Source organism: Larus michahellis, chromosome 7 (genome assembly GCF_964199755.1).
Source record: "Larus michahellis chromosome 7, bLarMic1.1, whole genome shotgun sequence".
Classification (NCBI taxonomy): Eukaryota; Metazoa; Chordata; class Aves; order Charadriiformes; family Laridae; genus Larus; species Larus michahellis.
In genome coordinates, this window is record NC_133902.1 from 59,394,317 (window position 1) to 59,419,479 (window position 25,163).

General features: G+C 46.6%; 1 protein-coding gene across 2 annotated transcripts in view; it reads left to right on the plus strand.

Annotated features, from left to right (window-relative positions):
- The window catches only part of GALNT13 (polypeptide N-acetylgalactosaminyltransferase 13), a 130,837-nt gene that overhangs the window by 94,827 nt on the left and 10,847 nt on the right, over positions 1-25,163 (plus strand). For both annotated transcript variants that reach the window (XM_074594246.1, XM_074594245.1), the window contains exons 10-12: positions 4,639-4,778; positions 8,827-8,925; positions 21,361-21,495. In XM_074594246.1, the coding sequence (XP_074450347.1) occupies positions 4,639-4,778; positions 8,827-8,925; positions 21,361-21,495 (374 nt within the window). The remainder of the gene's footprint in view (positions 1-4,638; positions 4,779-8,826; positions 8,926-21,360; positions 21,496-25,163) is intronic.

Here is a 25,163-nt window from a genome sequence, read left to right on the forward strand (position 1 = left end):
TGGATATTTTTTTCTTTAGGGTCTGGGCAGAGTTGCCAACACAGGAGCTCATTGGCCTCACTAAGCCTCTGTCTGTCTCTAAAATAAGCGTGTGTTAGTGACGTACATTACAGGTGCGTTTACAGGGTAAAACAACATCTAAAGTCTTTATCTTTTGCCATAGAATAAGCTTTAAAATTTCCACACGCTGTCAAGCGATGCTGTATTCGCAGAGATATTGACAGTATTGACTCATTTTCTGGAGTAATAAGAATTTTTTTGTGTTGGAAATTCTAAAGCGTATTTTCTCTGAGTATGTATAACTGATGTTTTCCCACGAAAAGCTCAGAATCTTCATTCCGTACTGTATTTTATATTAGGAAGCCACTATCTATATTTATCTTAAATCACTCATGAATTGATATAGGAAGGGGGAGGAGGGTGGGTGGTGGGTTGGTTTGGTTTTTTTTGACTTAGCACATTTTTTGTTTGTTTTATTTTTTACTGAGTTATTTGTGGGGTTTGGCAATATAAATAAAACATGCCAAGGAATTAATGTTTCAGCTAATTAGAAAATGCCTGTGTTACCAATTAACATGTCTGCTTTTGATACGGATACTGGATTTTCGAAGCGTAGAGCGTTCCGTGTGTGATTTTGCTGGACGTGTGTTGTTTTCCCTGGCTCCTGAAGCGGTGGGAAGCCTGCCCGCCGCTCCCGGGGCGATGGGATGCTGCAAGCCCCTGCTTCCCATTGCAGGAGCTTCCCTCTGTCTCCGTGCAGGAAAAGGCAGCAGAACGTGCTGGAGAAAAGCATCCTTCCAGGCACCGCTTGAATCACATAAATCCAGCAACTAGGATTTTTCCCAAATTATTAGCAAGTGTTGTGGTTGCTTCTCCGTGACGTGTCCCGCGCAGCCATCCCGGTGCTGCAGACTCAGTTTTAATTTAGCTCTTTGCCGTCTTTCATCCTGGCAGGCACAATGTAATTTTGAACGCTGTTTTGGCAGGAGAAAAAGCAAAAATCAGATGAAACCATCTCCATCTCTGGAGGTTCCCAGTGGCCTCTCAGGTGGTTCTCGGCTTCCTCATGTAAAGGGGTTTCCTCGGATAATGAGCTGGGTCCCGGCATAATCCGAGCTGGGTCCCTTGGATAATGAGCAAGGCCATGCAGGTCCCCAAAGCCGAGCTGCAGAGGGGTGCGCATTGACTGGCCTCTCTGGTGGGTTTTTCACGTCTCATCCAGCAGAAATGATGCCTTTAGCCAGTTTTGAGACTGCGTCCTTGTGTGCCAGCTTTTGGGACGTGCCCATTAGAGAAAAAACGCAGGTGTACTGCGGTGCTGCAGCCGTTTACTTTGTTCTACTTGGAGCGCATCTGCTGCTCTGTTAAAACAATCTGCTGCTTTCTTGAGATATTTTTAATCCAAATCCATTCTTTTGCAGGCTATGCTTTCTGTAGCTTCTTGTGATGTTTCCTTTTTTTTTTTTTTTTTTGCCCCCAAGGACATTTTACTTGTGTTAAGTGTAAGCAGACATATTAGTCATTAATTATTTTTATATTTCCTCTGAGTCCCATCGATTATTTAGCAAGTAGTGACAGTAAATAGGTATTGATTCATAATAGCTTGGTTTTAAATTAAGCAGAAGGGACTGCAGAGGTCGACTGGAGATCCATAGGGATGAGGTCCTTGCTTGCAGGCAAAGCGGGGTGTACGTGCTGGCAGGGCTACGCGCCGCGGGAGGGAATGCTGCTGAAATGAGCCGGCCCAGTTCCTGCAAGATGCAGAATATCTATAATAAAGGAGCTTTGGGAAGGGAGAAGCTGCCAGGGCTGTAGCGGGGAGTATTATCACTGTGCTGGGGGGCACATGGCCGCGGTCTCCACATCTCTGGTGGCATCTGAAGAGCCTTAAGAGAAACCTTCCCCAGTGAGGTGAGCATGGCAAACCCACTGAGGACTCCCCACCTCCGGGGCTAAGTTGAATTAAAATGTAAAACCAGAATTTTATTTTGCTGGAGTTTGTTTAATTAGAGAAAACTCAAGTATGAAGTTGAGTCAGATTGAGTGGAAAAAGGTTTATTGCTTTTTTCTGTTCCAGCAACTGCAGGGCTGAGCCAAACGTGGAAATAGAAATCCCAGTAAGAATTGTAAAGCAAAATAGAAACAAGGTGTTTGGTGAATCCACAGGGTGTTTTCATAGAGAGAGAGTGTTTCTGATTTGGTTTGTAATGTGAGTACCGACGTGTGCGTGCGGTGGGGGAGGGCGGTGTTGTGCCATCCCAGACTCTAACGGCGTTAATATCCTTTTTCCTCACGCTCAGCTTCAGCAGATCCTCACAGTACAAAGCACTCCGAAACACAGATACTGCTTTTCTCCTGACACTTCCAGTGCCTCCCCGTGAGGAAGATTAGCTTAATTACAGATAAGGGTTGAGTAGCACAAATAATAGTAGTAGTGCGCGTCTCCTCCTCCGGAAGAGGCAGCAATCACAGACCCCCACTCGCCCATAAAAGCTTGCCTGGAAAACATCTTTTTTTTTTTTTTTTTTTTTTTTTTTTTTTTTTTTTTTTTAAATAAAGTCTCTTTTCTGAAAGCAGAGATGTTTTCAGCTCCGTCCTGTGTAGCACACATCGCGCAGGAAGACCTTGGTGTCCCACCATTGGCACGTACAAATGACAGAACGCAGCAAAACCGGTGTCACCGTCTGTCTGTGCTCTCCCTGCGGCTCCCCTTTGGGCCGTCCGTGGCGAATACAGACACACCGCAACAGAACAGCCGGAAGATGCTAATCGATGGAAGCGCAGGGGTTAAGCGCCTTGGTGTTGTAGGTGGTATGAGTTAAATTAGTGGCTGCATGAGCTGTACTTAGAGAAAAATTCCTATTTGAAAAAGTAAAACATTAAATAACAACGGTAATACTGAACTTTTGGTGCTTTATGTCCCTGAAACAGAGTTAAATGAGACTCTGTGATCAATCTCCTTGATTGCAGAACAGCTGATAAATTACCTCTGTTTCCTGGGGAAAAAATAATAAATGTTTTAGTCTTTTAAGAATTTTATAAAACCTCCCCAAATACCTTCCTGAACGTACCGTAGCCCAGAAGATGTTCTGAGAGTTGCAGAGCAGAGGAAGGCTCCTGTCCGTCTCTGTCCTTTCCAGCCCCCGTGTGCCCCGAGCCCAGCTTGTTCCTGGATTTAACCTGGATTTGAGTTGTCTTCGCTGTTCCGCCATCCCCTAAGTTATTATGATTTAGGTTCTTCGTCTGGGTTACGGTTGAAGGTTTTATGTGAATAATTCTGTTTACCGAAGGTTAAAATTTCATGCTTTCCTAATGCTTGAGTAAGCACTGCTTAATTTCTTGGCTCCAACCAAGAACATTTGGTTTCCGAGGAGTTTTTGCTGCTCCGGAGCTGGTGAGGCACCAGTCGCCCCCGGCCGTTCTCATCAGGCTGAAGTGCGTCCCAGGAGCACCCGCCTCCATCTCAGCCTGTAGCACTCATTTGTAGTATCCTGTATTTTAGTTAATTAGCTAGAATTACATCATATCCTAGAATAACATCATGATACGCAAGCCTAATTGGTCAAAGATCTAACCAGTACGTTTCTGGAAATATGGGTAAGAGTGGTTATCCAAAACAAGTTAAGTTTTTGTTAAAAGTGAGGGATGGTTTCCCTGTTGTTTTCTACTGAATTTCTTTAAAGATTGGTATCGTCTTGTGCTCGGGGGCGTGATTTCCTGGCAGAATATGCTGATGTCCTTGGAGCTTCACCTCTACGATGATTTCAAAATAAGATCCCATAAATAATGGAAAGCAGAAGATGATGGAAGCGCACCGTGTGTTTCCGATAGAAATCTGGGAGCGGCTTTCAGACTGTTCCGGCTGAGTGCTGGCAGTTACTAATGCTTTGCCTGCCGCTGTTTCTTTGGATGATAGCTCACATCTAAAATTAGATTAAATTCGGCTACGGAGAATATTCAACATGCTTTTTGGTTTTTTTGGTTCTCCTTAATAACTCAAGTTGGCCAAGCACCTTAATACTGGCCTTTGTGTTTCTGTGTGTGACACACGGTCCCTTCCCGAGCTGTCCCTCGCCGGAGTGTCTTGGGATTGAAAAGGATGTTGCAGGTTGACGGGTTCAATAGTGTTTTAAACTCTGAAGTAGTGTTTTAAACTCCTGAGGGAGGGAGAAATGTGGTTCCTCAGGATGGAGGATGTGTCCTTTCTGGTGAGATCTCCCAAGGAATGGTCTGGATTTCATCAGTAAAAGAGCCGTGCCTCATCCGAGTTATTTCTCGGAGTGCTGGGAAACACCAGCAGTACGCTTTGGAAAAAACACTTTGTAAGAAAGTGAATGGGTTTCTTGAATATTTTGGAATATGAAGAAATCATGGAGTCCAGTGGTCCTGCCTTTCCAGATCGATAAATTATCTCTGAAGAGGAAAAAAATGTAATTTTTCAAGCATTTCAATTTGCTAAATTAATTATTTAAGGCTTGTAAAGATGTATGGTGTAGCAGCTGCACAGGAGTTCGCATAATTCCAGCAAATGGGTATTGACAAAAAGGAAATGGTGACAAGGAGAGAAGGAGCTGTGATTTATGCTGCGCAGCTTTACAGAAACTGTGCTTTGATCATCTATTCTCTTAACAATTCCAGGTGTTGTTAAGGTGGATTATGGCGATGTATCCGTCAGAAAAGCACTGAGAGAAAATCTGAAGTGCAAACCCTTCTCCTGGTACTTGGAGAACATCTATCCTGACTCCCAGATTCCCCGGCGCTATTACTCACTTGGCGAGGTAGGAACCGGTTATTAAATAAACCATCAATTAAAACAGTCAGTGCGCTGTGCGGAGGGGGGCGGCGCTAAGGAGATGACGTGGTTTTGGAGAGAGGAACAAAGTGGTTGTGTGCCTTCTCTGTGTCTTATTTAGCCCTTATTTGGAGCAGGTTCTGTTTTCTCTAAGTCTTTCCCAAGGGGCATTGCTATTCTGAATGTGTATCTTCACCATTACAAATTTATTTTAAATTGAGTAGCATATGGGGAAAGTGAGGTTTGTGACTAATATTTTGGAGTAATTAATTAGTATGCAGTAGTTGAAGGAAACTTCCCATCATCACTTATCACTTGCACGTAGAGTAGAAAAAGCTTTTTTTTTTTTTTTTTTTTTTCCTTATTTCTTTCCAAGAAACGTGTTTGTTCCTCGGTGCTGTGTTTTCCAGCAAAGCTGCCTGGAGCTGGGTCTCGCAGACATCCCTAATAATCTGATGATTCCAGTACACCAAGAACTGAAGTCTCTTTAAAATTCAGATAATTCACTGTTAAAAATATTCTATTGAGTTGTACCTCGGCTGACTTCTAAAAGCTCTTGAATGGGTTGGTTTAAAGATAGCTACAGATAGAATAGCAATCAAACGAGCAAATGGCTTTTTTTACATCCAGGAAAGTAATCTACTATTGAAACTTGCAATTGTAATGAAAAATAAAAGCTGCAGTAGGGTTTCCAGTTTAACTGTGACAAAATAAAGTGAAACATGGTTTTACGGCAACGAAAGAACTCATCTAACAAGTGTCAAATAATAAGGTTTTGTACAATATTGTCAGGCTGGAAAATAAAAGTGTGAGAAAGTAATAAAATAGTTGTTAAAACACCTTATTTTTACCAAAATGGCCTTGTTCCTATGGAAACAGCAATTCAGGCAGGACCTATGAATTAAAACTCATACTTGGCTATTACAGGTGCTGACTGCCGGTTGAGCAGTAAAGTGGATTTTTAGACCTAAAGCTCAGGTACCATCAGCAGCAGTAATTGGACAATTTTTAAAACCCCAGAAGTGTATTTCTCGGTCATTTTCCCCTCTTTCAGCGGGTGTTTAGTCTCAGGTAGGATGAACCACCTGACTTGTGGGTGCCGCTGGGATCATTAGTCCCCGGATGGTCCGTGATGCTCCCAGCTGCTCCGCGAGATGTGCCGCGTGGTGGGGTGGCCTGCTCAGGAGGTGACCCTGCTTCTCCCAGGGAAGAGGATGCTCCGCAGCCCGCCAGTGGGAGCCGGGGGTTTGCTGCCTGCTGGGAACCACTCTTGGTAATAAATCTGAGAAAATTATTCTCTGGTACAGTGCAATCTAAGTGTGATGAGTGTTCAGCATTGGGCCTCAAATTGCACTGTGTGAGTGCATATTTTATTCTTCGAAGTATAAACAGTGATAAAAAGAGTGAATAATTTTGACAGATTTTGGGATAGCCATCCTTAATTTACTTGTGACCTTCTGCAAAATGGTGCAGGCGTGACTCGAAATCAGGCGATGTTCAGGCATGGTTCACTAGCACTGCCCAACATGTTAGAAGTAATAATCGGTATTGTATTGCCTCTTAATTTCGATTTTATTTGTCTGTTGCACAACTAATTTTTCCTACAATCATAGAGCGGTTTGGGCTGGAAGGGACCTTAAAGCCCCCCCGGTGCCACCCCCTGCCCTGGGCAGGGACACCTCCCACCAGCCCAGGTTGCTCCAAGCCCCGTCCAACCTGGCCTTGAACCCCTCCAGGGATGGGGCAGCCACAGCTTCTCTGGGCAACCTGGGCCAGGGGCTCACCACCCTCAGTGTAAAAAAAATTCTTCCTTATATGTAGCCTAAATATTCCTTCTTTTAGTTTAAAACTGTTACCACCTTTGGTGGTCTGCAGAGTGGCACGTGGTGCAGAGGAGGAGAAGGAGGGGTTGTCCATGAGCTGGCTCGTCCCCTGCAGCTGCATGTGATGCTCTGGTTGGCCAGAAAGCCACGTCCTCCTGTAGCCGTGTAAAGGTGTTGACTTTCACTGGGGTCTAAGGAAAGGCCGTTTGTTTTAAAAGCACTGGGAAGTGGTGGAAGCCAGCGGTCTGTGATCAGCTGGAGGCCTGAACCCCCCGGTAGAGGCCAGGCTGGGGAGCGCCCACAGCCCTTGTGCTGACGTCGGCTGCTCTTGGAGGATTAAGCGATTAAGAGGACGAGCATCCGCGAGATGACTCACCAGCAAAGGGGGTGCGACTTCTTTCTGGGTGATCAGCAGCATGAGAGCAGATTAAGAAGTGAGCATGTGAGTGATGCTGAGCCACTCTTCCCCAGCGTCGTTAATCAGATTGCACGAGCTTGTGTTAATTGCATAGCTGCGTTGAGCTGGGTCTGGTGGCGTTGGTTTGCTCTTGGCTGCCGAGCCTGTCGAGGTGGCCAGGGAACTTCCAGCAGCTGGGAGCTGTAGGAAGTGCCACTGCAGTATTTCAGAACACAGGGTTCCCAACAGCTCTACCAAAGCGATGAGGGACCTGGAGGCGCGTTTTTCCTTTGCTCACTTTAGTAAGAAAATCACTGCACCCTGGGCTGCATCCCCAGCAGCGTGGGCAGCAGGGCCGGGGGGGGATTCTGCCCCTCTGCCCCGCTCTGTGAGACCCCCCTGCAGCGCTGCCTCCAGCTCTGGGGCACCAACAGCAGAAGGACACGGAGCTGTTGGAGCGGGGCCAGAGGAGGCCCCGGAGATGCTGGGAGGGCTGGAGCCCCTCTGCTGGGAGGACAGGCTGAGAGAGCTGGGGGGGTTCAGCCTGGGGAAGAGAAGGCTCCGGGGAGACCTTCCAGGCCCTCAAGGGGCTCCAGGAAAGCTGGGGAGGGACTCTGGAGCAGGGAGGGGAGCCATGGGACGAGGGGGAAGGGTTTTACACTGCAAGAGGGGAGATTGAGATGAGATGTGAGGCAGAAATTGTTTGCTGTGAGGGGGGTGAGCCCCTGGCCCAGGTTGCCCAGAGAAGCTGTGGCTGCCCCATCCCTGGAGGGGTTCAAGGCCAGGCTGGACGGGGCTTGGAGCAACCTGGGCTGGTGGGAGGTGTCCCTGCCCAGGGCAGGGGGTGGCCCTGGCTGGGCTTTAAGGTCCCTTCCCACCCAAACCATTCCGTGATTCTGTGCATGCTGCTGGGGGGGAGCAGGGGGAGCTGTGTTTGTGCTACTCTGCTAGCGGATGTACGAGGAGGATTAAGAAAAAAGGTATTACATGCCTGTGGTGCTTCATAGGAAGCTGAAGTTGGTTGATTGCTTTTTGACTCAGCCGTTTTGCTGGATAAATATGCATTCTAAAACTATGTTTTGGGGAGGGATGCTGTGGTACTTACCCCGCTGCACCTTATTGCTTGGTAGTCTGTTGTTGCAACTGCACGAGCCGAGCATCGCTGGAAGGATCTCATCCCGTCGTGTATCCTATCGCAGACGTCGTGCTCCTAAATCTGCCTTTTTCCTGGTTGCATTGCGCAGGAATTATGTAGAAATGGTTTGTTTAAGCAGAGATGTTCACTGAGTGTGTTCTTCTCTGAGGACAGATAGGTTCTAAGGGGCAAGTTTTATTTAAAAACTTTTAAAAAGCACGTAATTAGTCACAAAGCTGTCCAGCAGCCTCTGCTCTGAGGGTGTCAGGCGTCGGACACTGCTCAGGCTCCGTTTTTCTCTCCTGGAGTAGAGTCAGCCCTGCTGGAAGGAAATAAAAGTGCATGTCTTTGGCAAGCCATTCATTTTGCATTGTTTAGAAGTACAAGGGCATTATATTTGTTAAACAAAACGAGGCGGGGCACTGAATGAGGTTTTCCTCGAATGCCGTTCATACTTATGCTTTATATGTAATTTAAAATCTCATTATTCTCTTCGTAATTATTTTTGCATTCTTTTGGGAGTGTTGACATATTTACAAATTGCAAGTTAAAATATATTCATATAGTTGAATGCACAGATAATGTACTTTCTCACACAGTGATGTCATTTTTCCTGCAGAGGTATGACATTTACAGGCGTTGTTTTTTTAAGGAATATTTCATCTCTCTCTCTCTTCAGATCAGGAATGTCGAAACCAACCAGTGTTTAGACAACATGGGCCGCAAGGAAAATGAAAAAGTGGGCATTTTCAACTGCCACGGCATGGGAGGAAATCAGGTAAAATTAAAAAAAAAAAAAAAAAAGAAAAAAAAAATGTATTTGTGTAGCCACAGGCACAGCAGCTATCAGGGAAAGCTGATTAGAATTCCCCCAGAGCAGCGGGAGCTGCGGCATCACCTCTCGGCATCTCTTCCCGGCGGCAGAGCGCGGGGCTGGTTTGGTGGCCGGGGGCTCTGTCCCGGGGGGCTGTGTCCTGGGGCCCTCCGACTGTGTCCTGATGGGAGTCGAGTCCCTCAGCCGTCCTCAGCTCGTGCGGCTCACGTGTAGACCTGTCGCTTCACTGTAAAAAACAAAACAGCAGTGATTAGCAAACATATTAATGAAGGTTCCAGAAGGTGTTCCGCGTAGGAGCTTTAGGAGTGCTCCAAAAGCCATTTTCTCCAGTAACAGCTGCAAATTTTAAGAATGCATTATTACATATCTGTAGGTCCAGTGAAGTATCCGAATGAATCTATCGCGTATATTCCTGCTGATGAGAGTGCAGAGAAACGCATTTAAAGTTTCAGATGATAACAGTTTGATAAAATTTGATCATGAATTTTAATTTGGTTTTTTTGACGTTGGGGGGAAGAACTTTTTTTGAAGTGAAAGGGGTAAGAGTCTACGTGACTTGTGTCTGAATTAATCTAAAACATGTATATGAAAAATAAACATGCAGAATATTCATGCAGGTTGAAGTTTTTTCATTCGTGGAAACTCAGAGAGTGAGTGGGAATGGGCAGATGCTCCTGCAGAGTCTCTGGTTTCCCCATCAGTGACCTGGAAATTCGTCAGAACTTGCTGCCGTCTCTTCCTGTTATTTGCACCTTTCTGAACGTGGTTTAGCCTCGTTTCTCTACTTTTTGGTTGGCTTTACATTTGGAAAAACCTTTCTCCTCTTCTTCCCCTTAATTCTGTCAGCTTTCTGAAATGGGAGGCTCCAGGTCCCTTCGTTCAGCTTCTGTCGCGCCCCAGCGCAGAGGGCTGCTCTTGCCTTCGCCCATTCCAGTTAAAATCCCTGAAGATCCTTCGGGAGGACCTTAAGTTAGTGCTGGCACCTCGCCCCAGGAAGGTCTTTTGACCATATACCTACTGGGTAATGCTTGATGAGGGCAGCTTTTTCTAGTGCCGCATCTGCTAAAGGAGGTGGGAAGATGCAGGATTTTAGAGCAAACTCCCGTGTTTCGTTCAGAGGTGAGGTTGTCCATCGTATTTATCCCAGACTTCACTATCTTTCTAAATTTGACTTAGAAGATGGAAGGGTTAGCATTTTGATAAGACTGCATATGATCAAGGTTGAAGATTCTCTTTGCACCGTGGATGTTTGGTGTGTTTCCCCTTCTTTCTGTATGCGGTGGGAAGACCCTTCACTTTGTTGAAAGAGGAGAATCCTAGGCGGCTGTCACGTCTCCAGACCCTCGGTTCCTCTGAAGAACCAGCTGTGAGCTTGGGAGGACTGTAAGGCTCTAAGATGAAGATAAGGTTGTGGAGGTCAAGGTCAGGACAAGAGGCAATGGGCACAAACTTGAATATAGGAAGTTCCACCTAAACATGAGGAGGAGCTTTGAGGGTGCCCGAGCCCTGGCCCAGGCTGCCCAGAGAGGTGTGGAGTCTCCTGCTCTGCAGAGATCCCAAACCCACCTGGACGCGTTCCTGCCCGACGGCTCTGGGGGACTGGGGGGGCTGGGACCAGGTGATCTCCAGGGGTCCCTACCAACCCTTGGCCGCTCTGGGATTCTGGGATTCTGTGAAGGTGTATATGGACCATATAGCCTAAAGAAGACCTAATAACTAATTAATAAAACTGCTTTATACCTCTCACATCAACCAGAAACCACAGATGAATCGCGAGCACCAGCAGGATGAGGAGGCTCCGCAAAGAGCAATATCTGTCGCCTGGTGGAGGTTTTGCTGGGAATACCTGACCTACGCGCAGAGCGTTACTCATCCTTTAGTGCTGATACACAACTCCCATTAAAAGTTATCTTCATTAATTTCTGTTCTAACGAGGAATCGGAACCGAGCTAAGACGTGTAAATGCTGGGGGCGGGGGGTGGTGTGGTTACAGAAATAGCTGAGGAGCAAACGACTGCGGAATGAAAATGAAGCAGGAATAATACCTGGCTCATTAGAGCCGAGCAAGATGCATGGGCGCGATCCAGCTGGAGGCAGAGGCAGGTATCTCACGGCTGTTGAGGTGTTTCAAAGGACCTAAGGATAACAAAATTCTAAAAATAGGAGTTTCTTTTAAAAATTAAGAAAAATTAAACACGTTAACTAAGGCCTTTTATTTGAGAATTGTTTTCAGAGTGTAGAACTGCAGAGGATGTGGTGTTGTGTTGGTGTGGGTATTTCGGATTATCCTAGCTCAGTTCGGACCTGGCGGCTATTAATGCTCCTTGAAGGAAATACTACAAATCTCCTAACGCAGTTAAATGCGATCTTAGAACTGTTTGCTTTGCTTTATATGGTATGGGAAAAAAAAAAAATAAAAGGCAAAGCCTGTCCCCCCGTCAGCTGTGGTGGGGATATGGCTTTAGTGGCTGGAATGTGAGGTTTGTGCGTGTATCTCCCGGGGTGGGGACGCTGCGTTCCCGTACTGCAGTGGTGATGTTTGGCGGGAGGGAGGTACCCGGGCAAAGCACCAACCACCCGTGACCCAGGGAAAAAAAGCATTATCCTGCTTTCCAGGCTCAGGGGGTGACCTATCAGCCTCACGCCTTTTCTTCCCCACACCTGACTTCTGGCGTTGGGGTATTTTGGAAGAAATGTCTTCCTTTGGATGGCCTGGTAGAGGGGAGGCAGTCGTCTGTTGTTCCTGCCTACAGCCGGCCCGTTACCATGGGGATGTCATCTCTGTCTGCGGTTATTGGGAGCGTCGGGCCCCTGTCTGTGACAATAATCAAATCGCAGGATCCTGCCCAGGCAGGAGGGGGGTGTTATTAAAAAGCGGGGCTGGGGAGTTGTGCGGGTCCGCGGTGCGGGAGTGTGGCAGGAGGGCAGCAGGGCTGGGGGGGTCGGCAGCCGCTCTCCTCCCCTGCTGAAGAGCAAACGAAACAACAGACACATTGCCATTTCTTCCCCCCCCCCCCCCCGCCCCCCCTTTTAGCACCTTTTCTCCTGTCTGGAGCTTCGGTTGTGCTGGGTGCAGCGGTGAGCCTGCTTTTTGGCAGAAGGAAAATCACCTGGCAAGGTGATTTGTGCCATCACGTGCTGCCATCAGCTTCTCAGGTTGGTCTCACCGTGCCCTGGGAAGTCACAGAATCATGAAATTGCCCAGGTTGGAAGGGACCTTTCACATCATCGAGTCCAGCCATCAACCCAACACTGACAAAAACCACCACTAACCCATATCGCTAAGCACCACGTCTGGAGTGGTCCGAGCATGTTGGTGGCAGCTGCGTTGTCAAAGCGCGCTCCCCGCTGTCCCTGAGCAAGGAGCTGGGTGATGTGAAGCTTGAGACTAAGGAAAGCGGCTGCTTTTTGCTTCTGAGATGTTTCCTCTAGATGAATATCGTGGTGGTTTTTTCCATACTGATGAGAATAATCCCTGGAGGGGTTCAAGGCCGGGTTGGATGGGGCTTGGAGCAAGCGGAGCTAGTGGGAGGTGTCCCTGCCCAGGGCAGGGGGTGGCGCTGGGGGGGCTTTAAGGTCCCTTCCAACACAACCCATTCCATGGTTCTATGAATCTCAGAGCACGGTGGAAGCAATAGTGTGGCCGTGCCCAGCATCCCATGCCAGCAGCCCCGCAGCTCCTGCTCGGGGTCCCAGCGGGGGCTCAGAGCCCTGGCAGAGGCGATGGCCTGGGAGACTTCTCACAATTTTACAGCCTGGACCGATTCCCTGAGCACGGGGGGCTGAGCTGGCAAGTGGAAGAAACTTGCTTCGTGCAAAGCCTGTGTCCAGGTGGCTCGGGGCTCCCGTCCTTGCTGCCCAGGCTGACGGCTTGGTGGTGTTCTCTGCGTGGCAGAAGGTTTTTGGAAAGGACGTTGTGGTTCCCACAGGACGGGAAGTGTTTTTCCAGGAGACTCGTTTGGAATGAATGTGGAATTGCATCAGCCAGGAGTTTGCTCGGAGTGAACTTACCTGGGGCCGCTGTTGCAGGGCGAGATCAGAGCGAACATAATGTTTTATATCTTTAAGTAGACGTGGATGGGAACATGGCTCCCTTCTGGCAATGTTTTGTGCAGAAAGCTCAGACCCAGTGCGCACTGACAGTTCAAAAAAAAACCCCAACACACCCAATAAGGGTTGTTAGAGAGCTGTTTTTTCCCCAGTTAGCTCTAAATAATGGGCCTTTCAGACATGGTTCTGTTTCAGAGAGTTTCCATTTTTTTCCCATTCCCATGAAATGTGTATATTTTCAAAATGCCTTTCAAAGGCAAAGACGTGAGCACTTTCTGTGAAGTGTCATGTAGAAAAATAATTTATAATCTCTCTCTCCGTAAGAATTTATCGGTATGCTATGATAATTTGCTTCCCACTGGGAACGGATAGAACGTGTGAGCCGGCTGACTCATGAGAGGTTTCTGCCGTGGAAAACCTCTAATTTCAGTAGGTTATGAAGAGCACTTTTCCCTGTGTTGATGCCGCTGCCGGGCCAGCAGAGAGGGATGCGTGCCATGGATGCCCTCGGGCAGGGGGAGCTCGCGGTGGGCGCTGGCAGAGCCACAGGACTCATATTTCCCATTTTCACGTTAGCTGATTTAGCAACTACAGCTATTCAGGGAGTCATCTAAAAGCATTTCAGGCACAAGATTGAACAGAATAAACCCTTTAGTTTGGTGACAGACATTTAGTCATGCGACTGGTGGGAGTTATGCAGAAAAAGAGGAACTGGGCAGTGCCCGTGCTGCTGATCTCAAACCCAGTAATCCCCAGTCTCTCCTCAGAGAGCTCACTGGGTGAGGAAACACAGCACCCATTGCAGACTTCGAGTGCTTTGATTTTATTAATTGGTGTATCTTATTTCATAAATAATTACCAGAAAGTAACTTAGCCCTTCTTTGCTCCTTCTGCCTTTCTCACCTTCTACAATCTCCTGTTTTCCCTCACTTTGGCTTTCTGTGTCGCTTTCCTCTTCCAAACAGACCCATTATGATGGAACTAGTCGTTGCTTATATTTTGTTAGTCCATTTTGCTGATATATGATTTCCCTTGCAGACTTTACGTCATTCTTATGGATTGAGGTGATAAGCCTTTGGGGCAGGAGCTGTGTAATACTCCGGATTTGCTCAGGATGCAGCACAGCGAGCCCTCCGTGATCTTCAGCGCCGTGGTAGTAACTATGATTAATAGGGAACGAAGGAGCCATGCCTGCATCTTAAATAACGGTTTCTTTTATTTAGCACAATCTGAATGGGAGTAATGCTGCTGCCTGAGAGTCTGTGGAGAAACAGAATTGTTGCTTCTTTAAATTGGCAGAAATGGTCACCAGTGGCGGGGGGAAGATGAGCATCAGACGTGTAACGTTGCAGGGATGTCACTGGGAGATAGAATGCAGAATCCGAGTGTTCGCTGTACCCGCTAAGAAGTGGGAATTTGGCACAGCATAATGAACGCTGGCAGATGCTGGCAGCAGTGACGGCTTTTTGTTGCAGGTGTGTAGGTAGCCATCCTAGCCTGTATCAGGAATAGTGTGGTGAGCCGGACTAGGGAAGTGATCATCCCCCTGTACTCGGCACTGGTGAGGCCCCACCTCGAGTACTGCGTTCAGTTTTGGGCCCCTCGCTACAAGAGGGACATTGAGGTGTTGGAGCGTGTCCAGAGAAGGGCTACAAAGCTGGTGAGGGGTCTGGAGGACAAACCTTATGAGGAACGACTGAGGGAGCTGGGGTTGTTTAGCCTGGAGAAGAGGAGGCTGAGGGGAGACCTTATCACCCTCTACAACTACCTGAAAGGAGGTTGGAGAGAGATGGGGGCTGACCTCTTCTCCCTGGTGACAAGTGATAGGACGAGGGGAAACGGGTTCAAGTTACGTCAGGGGAGGTTTAGATTGGATATTAGGAGACATTTTTTCACTGAAAGGGTTATTAAACATTGGAATAGGCTGCCCAGGGAGGTGGTGGATTCACCATCCCTGGAGGTGTTTAAAAAAAGGGTAGATGGGGCACTGAGGGACATGGTTTAGAAGTGGCTTTTGTCAGGGTAGGTTAAAGGTTGGACTTGATGATCTTAAAGGTCCCTTCCAACCTCAACAATTCTATGATTCTATCCTGCATGAAGCGACAGCTATCGGGGGAAAAAACCCAACCAAACAAACCACCAACCTAAACCAGAACAAACACAAGCCAGAAAAACCCCATGGTCCCCCCACCCCTGTGGAGCCAAAAATCAATTTTGGTTTTTTTTTTTCCAGTTTTGGTGCAAAATGCTGAATGCCCCGGAAAGCCCTGTAGAATGACGGTGGTTTAGAAAAGGAGAACGGGTTCTGTGGTGGAGGACAGAGGTTTGGACTCGGGGAGGTGTGCTCGCCCTCGGCACGGCGCGGTGATGCCAACATGGCTCCCAGCCGTCTTCTGAGTGCGATGAACCCGAGTTCCTTAGTGACCCTTGGAAACCTGGCTAAACTGAAGCATTTCCTGCAGATCCCCTCTGCTGTCACTCTACCTGTGCCCAGCAGAGGCTGCCAACCAGTTCTTTTCTGTTTTATTTTATTTGTATTGCGTCGACCATTTAGTATGGTTCCAACAGTTGACTTCCATCGGCCATAGCTGGTGGTAATTACAGTGTTTCCCTGGATTACCGTGAATCCCTCAGAATTACAGTGTTTCTCTCCTTGGGGCTGAGCGCCGGGAGAAATGAATTCTTGCCACTGGTGGTTAGAGGCTGAGGCAAAGGCAGAACAAGTTTTATACGAACTTTCCGAAATGCGAAAGCCAGCTCTGCCTTGGCAGTGTCTGTACTGGGGACTGTGGGGTGGGATGAGTTGCTTTCCTGGCATTAAAGATCTTGGCGTAACCTCTTTTTTAGGAATAAATCTGATCCCTACTTCCAGAGTGGCTGCAGGGAAACCCGTGAGCTATTCAGGGGCTCCGAGCTGGGCACGTCTTCGGGGCATCCAATAAACTGAAGATTGACCCTTGGTTAGAGTTAATGTCCTCCTGGGGGGACGCACTGTCCTGGTGGGTTGGTTTGGGTTTAGTTTAAATACCTTCCTTCAGGGTGAAAAGAAACCGTTAGAGTAGCAAAGAGTAAAACCTGTTCTATAAATCATCTGGAATTAAACCAGGGCTGGATCTGCCTGATCCCAGAGGCCCCGGGTGAAGGGCTGGGTCTCTGAAGGGCTGGTGCCACAGGAGCTGCCGTTCTCTAACGAAGTCAGCATAATGAGCATCCAGTCCCCAGCAGCGGCTGGATCCTACAGCAGCTCCTGGGGAGGTGAAGGAAGCACCCATGCACTCCTTTTCACATTATTAGACTGAAAATCGGATTATTCTATTGTTTTCTTTTCCTAAAGAGCTGTTCTTTGTATAGCGGAGTGTTGGAACTGGGTATTTTTTCCTCCAAAGCCTTAATGCCGTTGTTCTCCGATACCTGACAGAGGTCGGACTTGCCTGTTGAACACCGACCTTCCAAAAAGTCCTCTTTGACGGAAGCACTGAGACCGCCTGCCCGCGGTGTGAGGGGCCATTTCGACATGGCTGTTGGGGATTTGTTCAGTGCTAAAACGCTCCGGTAAGGGGCTGGCCTGGGTAGAGATGAGATTTCAGTGAAGAGGCAAAATCTCCAAGTCCCTGCCCCCAAAAGTGACTTCACTGGCAATTTAACGGGGAGAGTCCTGCCTCCTTTGTGGGTGGGAGCGGAATCGGTTTGTGTTCACCTCTTTTGCCCAAGGTGACTTTGAACGTTTAACGTGTATAAACAGTTTCAGGAGGAGAGGAAGACTGCTTTCCTCGCAGCTTTTATTAGAATATTTTAAATCAATTACGAAAGGTCAATTCGAAATTTACCTTTGGGAGTTCCATAGAAAATTAAAGTGGTTGTCAGAATAAATTAGATTTTTCTGTACTTAGTTATATCCAGTTTATAACTGTCTGTATTGCGTGGCGGACTTCTTCCTTCATTATACAGGTGCATCCTCAAGGTTTGGTTCCCTGTAATGAAGTATGAAATAAGGGTTTATGAACAATATTCTCAGTATTAGGTTTCTTATGAGTTGACAAAATACCCTGGCGAACTGCTTTCCACAGGACAATGAAATAATGGGAAATGAGAATTCTGGCCATGGGCTGTTAGAGCCTATATATCATGCACATAGATCCAAAAATAGCTACAGATTTGTCTTGACCACTAGACTCATTGCCGGTTAATGACGCTGCGTGGCATTTTGTTGGTGTTGAACAAACTGATTAGTTACTCAGACTTTTATCAGCGGGAATGCTTTGTTAGTTCCTTTTAACGCGAAAGAAGTAACGCGATTATGAGTAAGGCCTGTCTCAGTTCAGTCTGGCCGATGTCTCAGACCCAAGCGTCGGCTTTAATGGACCTTTGGCTTTCTAGGGCTTAATTCCGCCTCTAAACTTGCTGTATGGAAATGTATTAATAAGGGATATTAACAAAAAATAAATAGAAAGTACATTAACTCCTGTAAAAACCTGCTACTGCGCAAAGGCAATACATCTGCCTCCATCAGGACTGCAGGCATTATGAAAGACAAGGTGGTGGTGGAAAACACACGGTTCCTTTCCGTTTTGATCAGCTCCACAAAAAGCAGAAGAGAGTGAAGGTATTTCTGTGTCTGTATAGAAAAGCGCTGCATCAGTTGCGAGAATGTTTTGTATTTTGTCATTCTGGAGACTTTATTACAATCGTAGAATCACAAAACGGTTTGTGTTGGAAGGGACCCTAAAGCCCAGCCAGTGGCACCCCCTGCCCTGGGCAGGGACACCTCCCACCAGCCCAGGTTGCTCCAAGCCCCGGCCAACCTGGCCTTGAACCCCTCCAGGGATGGGGCAGCCACAGCTTCTCTGGGCAACCTGGGCCAGGGGCTCACCCCCCTCACAGCCAAGATTGGGCCACGTCCACCTCCCCAAAGCCTGGGCGCTTCAGCGGCCGCCGCCTGGACCCCGGCTGGGGAGCCCCGTCTTGCGCCTCGCGCTGGCGTGTGTGTGGCATGAAATATACTCTTTAATTAGCTACAGAATGCAACATGTTCCTCTCCCTCTACTTTTATATGACATTAATATAATTATATCTATAATTAATATGGATGGTAGCAAAATGCTAGCCTGATAATTTTACATCGTCTTAATTAGCATTCATTTTTCTTTCTTAAGACGGCGTGTTTTTCAAACCCGTCTTCTGTAATTGTTAATTCAGACATCACTTATTCTTTCAAAAGATATAATGGAGCAGTGTTTTGCAATTATCAAAGATGAGAGGAAAAAGAAATATGCAAATGGAAATACATTTTAAAATATAAGTATTTGCTTTCTATAAAACACAGAAGCAAACGGCTCTCTGAGGCTAAAAACATGGCTCTGAGGCGAGAAGACAGTGCCTGATGCAAATATGTTTACTGGAAAAAACCAACACAAATAAGTTGCAAATTATAGTTAGAAGTTGCTTCAGGATAAACGATAATGGATAAATCTCTTAATAATGAGCGTAGGAAGAGCGGGAATACGTGTGCAGTGTATTCGTGTGAGTGATTCTTGAGCCCAAACTGCTGCTTCGAGCGAGAGGTACTTTCTGCCATAAACGCTATCAGTGATTTTCAGGTTATTAGATTATTTGGCCACGTTTCTTGTTCCAGACAGAGCACGCTGGCAGGCGGAGAAGTCCAATATTCTACCAGAAAGTAAGATTTTTGGATAAAGGTGTTTAAAGGAAAACCAAAGCCCCCCCCCCCACCCCCGCAAAGGTTTTGTTGTTGGATATTAATTGTGGCAGCTTGGCAGCTGAGCGTCTGGTTTGAGTAATGGCTCTTCCAGCCCACACCTTCGCTGCCTCAGCCGCGACACCTTTCTCTCCCTGTTCCAGCCCTAGGCTGGTTTTGACCGAGGATGGCTTTAAGGACCCTCGGGAGTCTGCGTGCTGGGCAGTGCACTCGGCGCGCGTGGCACCAGGGGCGAGCGGGGCATGTTTCACGTACAAATGAAATCAGCCTGTCCGTGGGAGAGACGTGTTTCCCTCCCAACAAATAGGTGTATGTTCACATAGATATTTACAGGTATCACGGCTTAATGTCATAGCACCAGTAGTCTTTTGGACCTACTTTAGGTTGTTTATTAATTTCTCCCAAATTGTCTTTCTTCTTGACTTCGGTGCTTATTATTCCAAAATAATTTCAAAGCAATGTACCAGAAGGGGATTTTCGGAGGTCTGGATGAATGATTGAAGAAGGCTGGTTTTGTTATTACGCTGTTTTATTTTGAGAAGAATTTTCAGATGTTGATATAAATGAGAAGGTCGTAAACAGTCGAATAATTTTTTTTCTAAAACCTTCAGGCTTCAGTTTAGTCCAGGCTGTGGACTGCTCTTGTACAATTTTTGAAGAAACCTCTCAAATGATCGTGGTTGAGTTTTTTTTGGTGACCTGATGCATTTCCATGAACTTAGCCTGATGTGCTAGTGCCAGCTCATCTGATGGAAAGATGTACATCTGTTGGACCTCTGCAAAACAAACCAGTGATCACTCTGAGCAAGTCTAGACCTAAATTACCCTTTTTCATCACTGTTTAGTTTTGACTTAACAGGGACAAGATGTAGGCAGACACTTGGACTAGGTGATCATTGGAGGTCTCTTCCAAGTGAACTGAACTGTTCTATCCCATCCCATCCCATCCCATCCCATCCCATCCCATCCCATCCCATCCCATCCCATCCCATCCCTATTCCTATTCTGTTCCAGTTCTATTCCTATTCCAATTATATTCCTATTCCAATTCTCTTTCTTTTCTGTCTTACTGTAACAAAAATAGTTGGAAAAAGCACAGGTTCAGGACACAAACTGAAACTGGGGAAACATGTGTGTGACAGCTTGTATGAATTTGCAAATTTAAAAAGACCTGTTTCTACCGCCATGCGTTTATTTACTTGTGAATGCTTTAGTTCTGGCTGAGATTTGCCAGAGACGGACACAGTTAGAGCTGCTTTTGAAAATGACACCCACGTCTTCTCCGCGGTCAGCCCTCACCCCACCGCTGCCCGGCGCCGTGTTCCCAGGGGACGTGGTGTCTCCTTCCCTCTGCTTAATTCACTGAAAAAGTTTTCATTTTGCTGCTTGATTGAGTCGTCTTCCTTGAGTGCAGTTTAGTGTTTCGCTGGGAGTCTCAATGGACAGACGTCCCCTGGGGCACCGCCTTATTTGCAGTTCACATCTCCGTCGCGGCTCTTTTAATGATACTGTAGTCCTTGGACAAGAGGAATAGGTTGTGCAGGAAACCACCAAGTACTTGAGGTGTATGTCCACATGCTGTATTTGTCCGTACTTTAATTATATTTCTCCGTTAATTTCAGCATTGCCACATAAGTGAATATTTTTAGTATTTTTACAGCACTATTTCTCAGCTCCAGGTGTAGATGGAAATCTGTACTCATCAAAACCAGAATGGGACAGCATCATCCTATCTTTTGTCCTGATCTGGACATCGTTTTATTAACGGCAAACTTTCTTCTGTTTCTGTTCCACCGCGGTGGTGCTGCAGCCGTGTGAGCCCAGAGCAGAGGCCGGTTTGGGATGGGTGGTAGGTCCTGGTGGACAGGCTGAGGCTCCGCTCGCTGGTCACCTTCTGCTGAGGAGAGGGGACAGGACAGAAATAATTCCCTTTTTGCTAGGAAAAGGGATTTGCCGCAAGGAAAGCAGGAAGCCATACGGACCCAGGGCTGCATCCTAAAGCCATTTCGGGAGCTTTTGTGCTGGGACCACCAACTTTCTGGAGGTTGTGAGCAGAGGGATGCTTCCCACGTGTCCAGGCCATGTAATGTGGTGTACACGCTCGCAGTCCTCTACCAGCTTCCTTCCTTTCTCTTTATTTCCTAATTTTATTAAGTGACCTGATATTTCTGAAATATTCACACACATTGGTCTTTAACACAGATAACCCTTGCTACCCAAAGTCAAGGTAGATGCTAGGAGGAAGACTTAATTTAGGAAAGTTTGGATTTTTCCAGTGATGGGCTGGGTTTATCCGTTGTATTAAAAGATCTGTGAAATTTCCCCTGAAAACGCTGATCACGATTACGTGCTTCTGTAGAGCTCCCGTAGAGCGTATGCCTGCGTGATTCCCGGCTGTGGTCCTAGCAAATTTCTTTTCCTACACATGATATTCCTTCCGTTGTGCACAACAGGCAATCACAGGTGGAGAAACTTGCATGCAACTGTCATGAAACCCAAGGCGCCAGCACCACGGTGTTTGGAGGAGGAAGTAGTTCTGCTCCACTGGAGTGAAAATACTCGGTTAGGACTTTTGCTAACTTTTTGTCACTGCAATAATTTCCTGTTTCCAGGTGTTTTCTTACACTGCTGACAAAGAGATCCGCACAGACGACTTGTGCCTGGACGTCTCGAGGCTGAACGGCCCCGTCACCATGCTGAAGTGCCACCACATGAGGGGCAACCAGCTCTGGGAGTACGATGCGGAGGTAGGAGCCGCGCTGGGGACGGCCCCAGGGTTTATTCTTGGCGGAGTAAGGCCGTGTGGCGGGGGAGGCTGTGAGAGCCGGAGCCTGGGGACACGATGGAAGAGGCTGCCCAGGGCAGTGGTGGAGTCGCCATCCCTGGAGGTGTTCAAAAGCCGGGCAGACGCGGTGCTGAGGGACGTGGGGTAGTGGGGGTTTGGGCAGCGTTGGGTCGATGGTTGGACTCCATGATCTGAAAGGTCCCTTCCAACCCAGGTGATTCTGTGTGCCCATGGCATCTCCTCCCACAGCACGGACTCAGGACTGCCAAATAATTCAGCCAACCGCCAGGTTTGAAATTGTGTTTGCACAAACCTTCTTTTTTGTAAGAGTGAAAAAGTCAATTATTTTTCAAAAAAGCTCGTTTCTAGTAACTGGTGTTGTCTTGGACTCTTACAAACGTAAAGAAGTATTCTGCATTTTTATGGAAATGAAGTAGAAAACAAGATTCGTTTATTTTTCAGTTACAGTTTTTCCAGTTTTTTTTCTGCTGGCTCTTAAAGATCATTTCATCTGGGTTTAAATTGTGTTTACTCCTTTTCCGTATCCCAGTCACTGATGAGTCTGACGCTGCCGTGGGATGGGAGGTGGCTTTTTCTGGGGTTTGAGAGGGTGCGGTTTGAAGAAATTCAGTGGCTTACGGAGAGCTTGTAAAATGAGGTTAAAATATGTATAAACAGCTCAGTATTTTTTGGCAGAATAATTCTTCTTTTTAGATGAGACAGGAAGCTGCAGATGAAAATTAAAACATCCATTTTAAGCTTTTGCTTTGAAATGAAAATGTGCAGTTTTGCACGGTGAAATTCACGCAAAGCATTTGCTTCAAGATAGGATCTTTCTAACTTATTATGGTAAGAAAAAACCCTGCAAACCTGCCATTGCATAATACTGAACTACGCAGTAGAAAAATGACAACGGTACTTACCACTCAGGTGCAATTTATTTGGTAACTTCTGATACATTCTTGAGATTAACATTTTAATTTAAACCAACGTTCTCTTAAATAAAGACGTTTCTTTATGTTCTTACACAAAATGGATGTGTATTTTGAGAATTTTTAGGCATTTTTGAAGATGTTCTTGCCTGCAGTTAACACATGAGATTGAAGATCTTATATCCTCCTTTGTTTAATTCCTGCAAACAGATGATAATTGATTTTTATTCAGTTTTAGATTGATGTAAAGAGAAGCTAAGGAGCGTAGTGCTGACTGCTGGCCGAGGGGAAACTCATAAATTGGAATATTTCAAGTTTGTCTCAGCAGTACTTCAAAGAAAAAAATTTGAATATTGAATAAATAGTAATTTAAAAAATATTTTCAATATTATTTTTATGTGCTTCGACAGCCCGGCCCTGGCTGGGCGCAGAGGCGAGGCTGTATTTCAGCTCTCCGCTGGAATCCGTGCGCGGGGGGATGCTCTCGCCCCCAGCCCAGTGCTCACCCCTAGTGTCGGTTGCCCTTCGGTAGCCACACACGTGGTCCCAGGCCAGGGGCCTCCCAAAATGCTCCTTCTCTACCCAAAGCGTAGAGAGTAATCCTTCCTGGTAAAAAAAAAAATAATAAAAAAAAGGTACTGCCAGTGACTTTCCTTTGGCTGTTTTGGGCCCAAGCTGCTGAAAATGGATTTCCTCAGGGAGCGCAGTTCTGACACTGGCCGCCCGATGACCTGCGCTTGCCCGGCTCTGCTGGTCTCCCCCTGGAAAAAACAAACCGGTATTGGTGTATTCCCATCGCTGCAAAGCTGGAAAAATAGTGATGTATTTAAAAGACATGTAGTCTTTTTAAAAGTATTTCCAACATTTCCCAGAGCTTGCTGCTTTCGCCTTTCTGCATGGAAGGCTAAACTTCTTGTGACAAGTTTGCTCTCCTTTACTTTTAACGTTGGAAACAGGCTGGGTTTTTTTCTCTTAAGTTTAGCATAAGAGATCCGCCACGGAAAATGTCTAAGTAGCTGTGTAAAAACAAAATCAACCATTAGATGGAGCTCATAAAAAAGAAATAGACCGTTTGGTTTTATATAAGGGGTCTGAGAGAGGAGGGGTTTGCTGTCTCTCCCACAGATAAATCACAGTCGCTGCATTATGTGCCCTTCCATGTATTGACAAGAATATTTTTGTTAACAATTCTGCTCTGTCAACATCCAGATGTCAGCTTGCAGGCTCCCCTTCGTGATGGGACTGGTGTTGATGGTACGTTCGTTAGTGCACAGACGGCCCCTCGGTGTGGGTGCTGCGGGGGGGGCACTTCCCTCACCCACCCTCGTGTGCTTCTGCTGCTGGGGACCTCTCAGTGTTGCAGGGAACCCCCAAACACATCCCTCTGGGCACTAGGGAAATACATCCCTAATAGGCAGTACTTTTTCCCGAGAAAACAACTGGCTTGTGACATTTTATTTATTTTCCCAGAAAAAAATATTCGCAACACGTTGCCTGAACCACTTGAATCCATTCATTTGTTTTTCCGGCTTAATTGCACTCGGTTTTACATTTCTTGACTCACACAGAAATGGACTGGAGGTGATTTCTGGGCGCTGTGCTGTGGTTGCAGCCCACGTCCCTCCTCCCCTTAAACGTGTTTAGGAGTTAAGACTCGCTAAGGGCCAACCGTGCCCTGGCCACATCTGGAGGTACAACGAGAAATGCAAATAATCATGAAAAGGGATTTCTCAACAGAGATCTTCAGGTAACTTTCTGCTATTTCCATACTCTTATTAAATTTTCTAAGATATTCTAGTTTGGTCTAAATTATGGTATTTAAATATATAGTATATTAAAAAAAAAATCACAGAAGGCCTTTTCCAAGAATTTATACATACCTTAATAATATTACAGTTCTCTTCGATATTCCTAGCATTTGTATTTTTTCAAAAATAAACGAGGAGCTGAGAAGAGTTTGTGGTGGTAAAAAAGGTAAACATCAAATGTTTTCATATCTATTTGTGAAAGTGTCAAATTTAGTTGGTTTGAAGCAGGCTATTCGAAAAGCCCCTTTTCTCCTTTTCTCATACCAAAAGTGTCTGAATTTGTGCTAAATGCTTTTAACGCTTCGACTTATTTATGCATATGAATTTGCGCTTGAGACGCAAGTTAACTGGAAACACTGGAAGAAAACAGCGATCAAAAGGTACGAGTCGGTTTGTCAGAAGAGAAAATCCCTCGCTGACGGAGAGGGTGAAATTGGCGTTCCTGTTTTGGGTCAAAATCGCGGTGCGTTGGCAGAGCTGGGAGAAAGGAGAGGCTTTCAAAAGATGAGGCTTCAGCGCGTCCGCCTTCACGGGGGCTGGATGCACCCCAAGGGGTTTTACCGCGACAGGCCTCCTGAATGAAAGAGGGTGAGAGAGAGATCCCAGGGGGAATAAAGTAGGATTAAAACACTCAGACATTTTAAATAAAAAAATGAAATAAAAATTAAAATACTGGGAGTTTGTGGAAGCGGTCGCTGTAGCGCAGGCGGGTGCTGCCAGCCCCGCGCCGTGGGGACCGGTGTCCTGGGAGAAGGCTCGTCAGGTGGGGAGAAGCCTGGTTTGCATTCGCGGGGAGTAGTTCTGCAGTCGTCGTTTTGATTATTCTCAAAGAAAAGTAGAAATCCCCCACCCCACTCCAAAAAAAGGCAGTTTTCATTGAGCTGCATCTT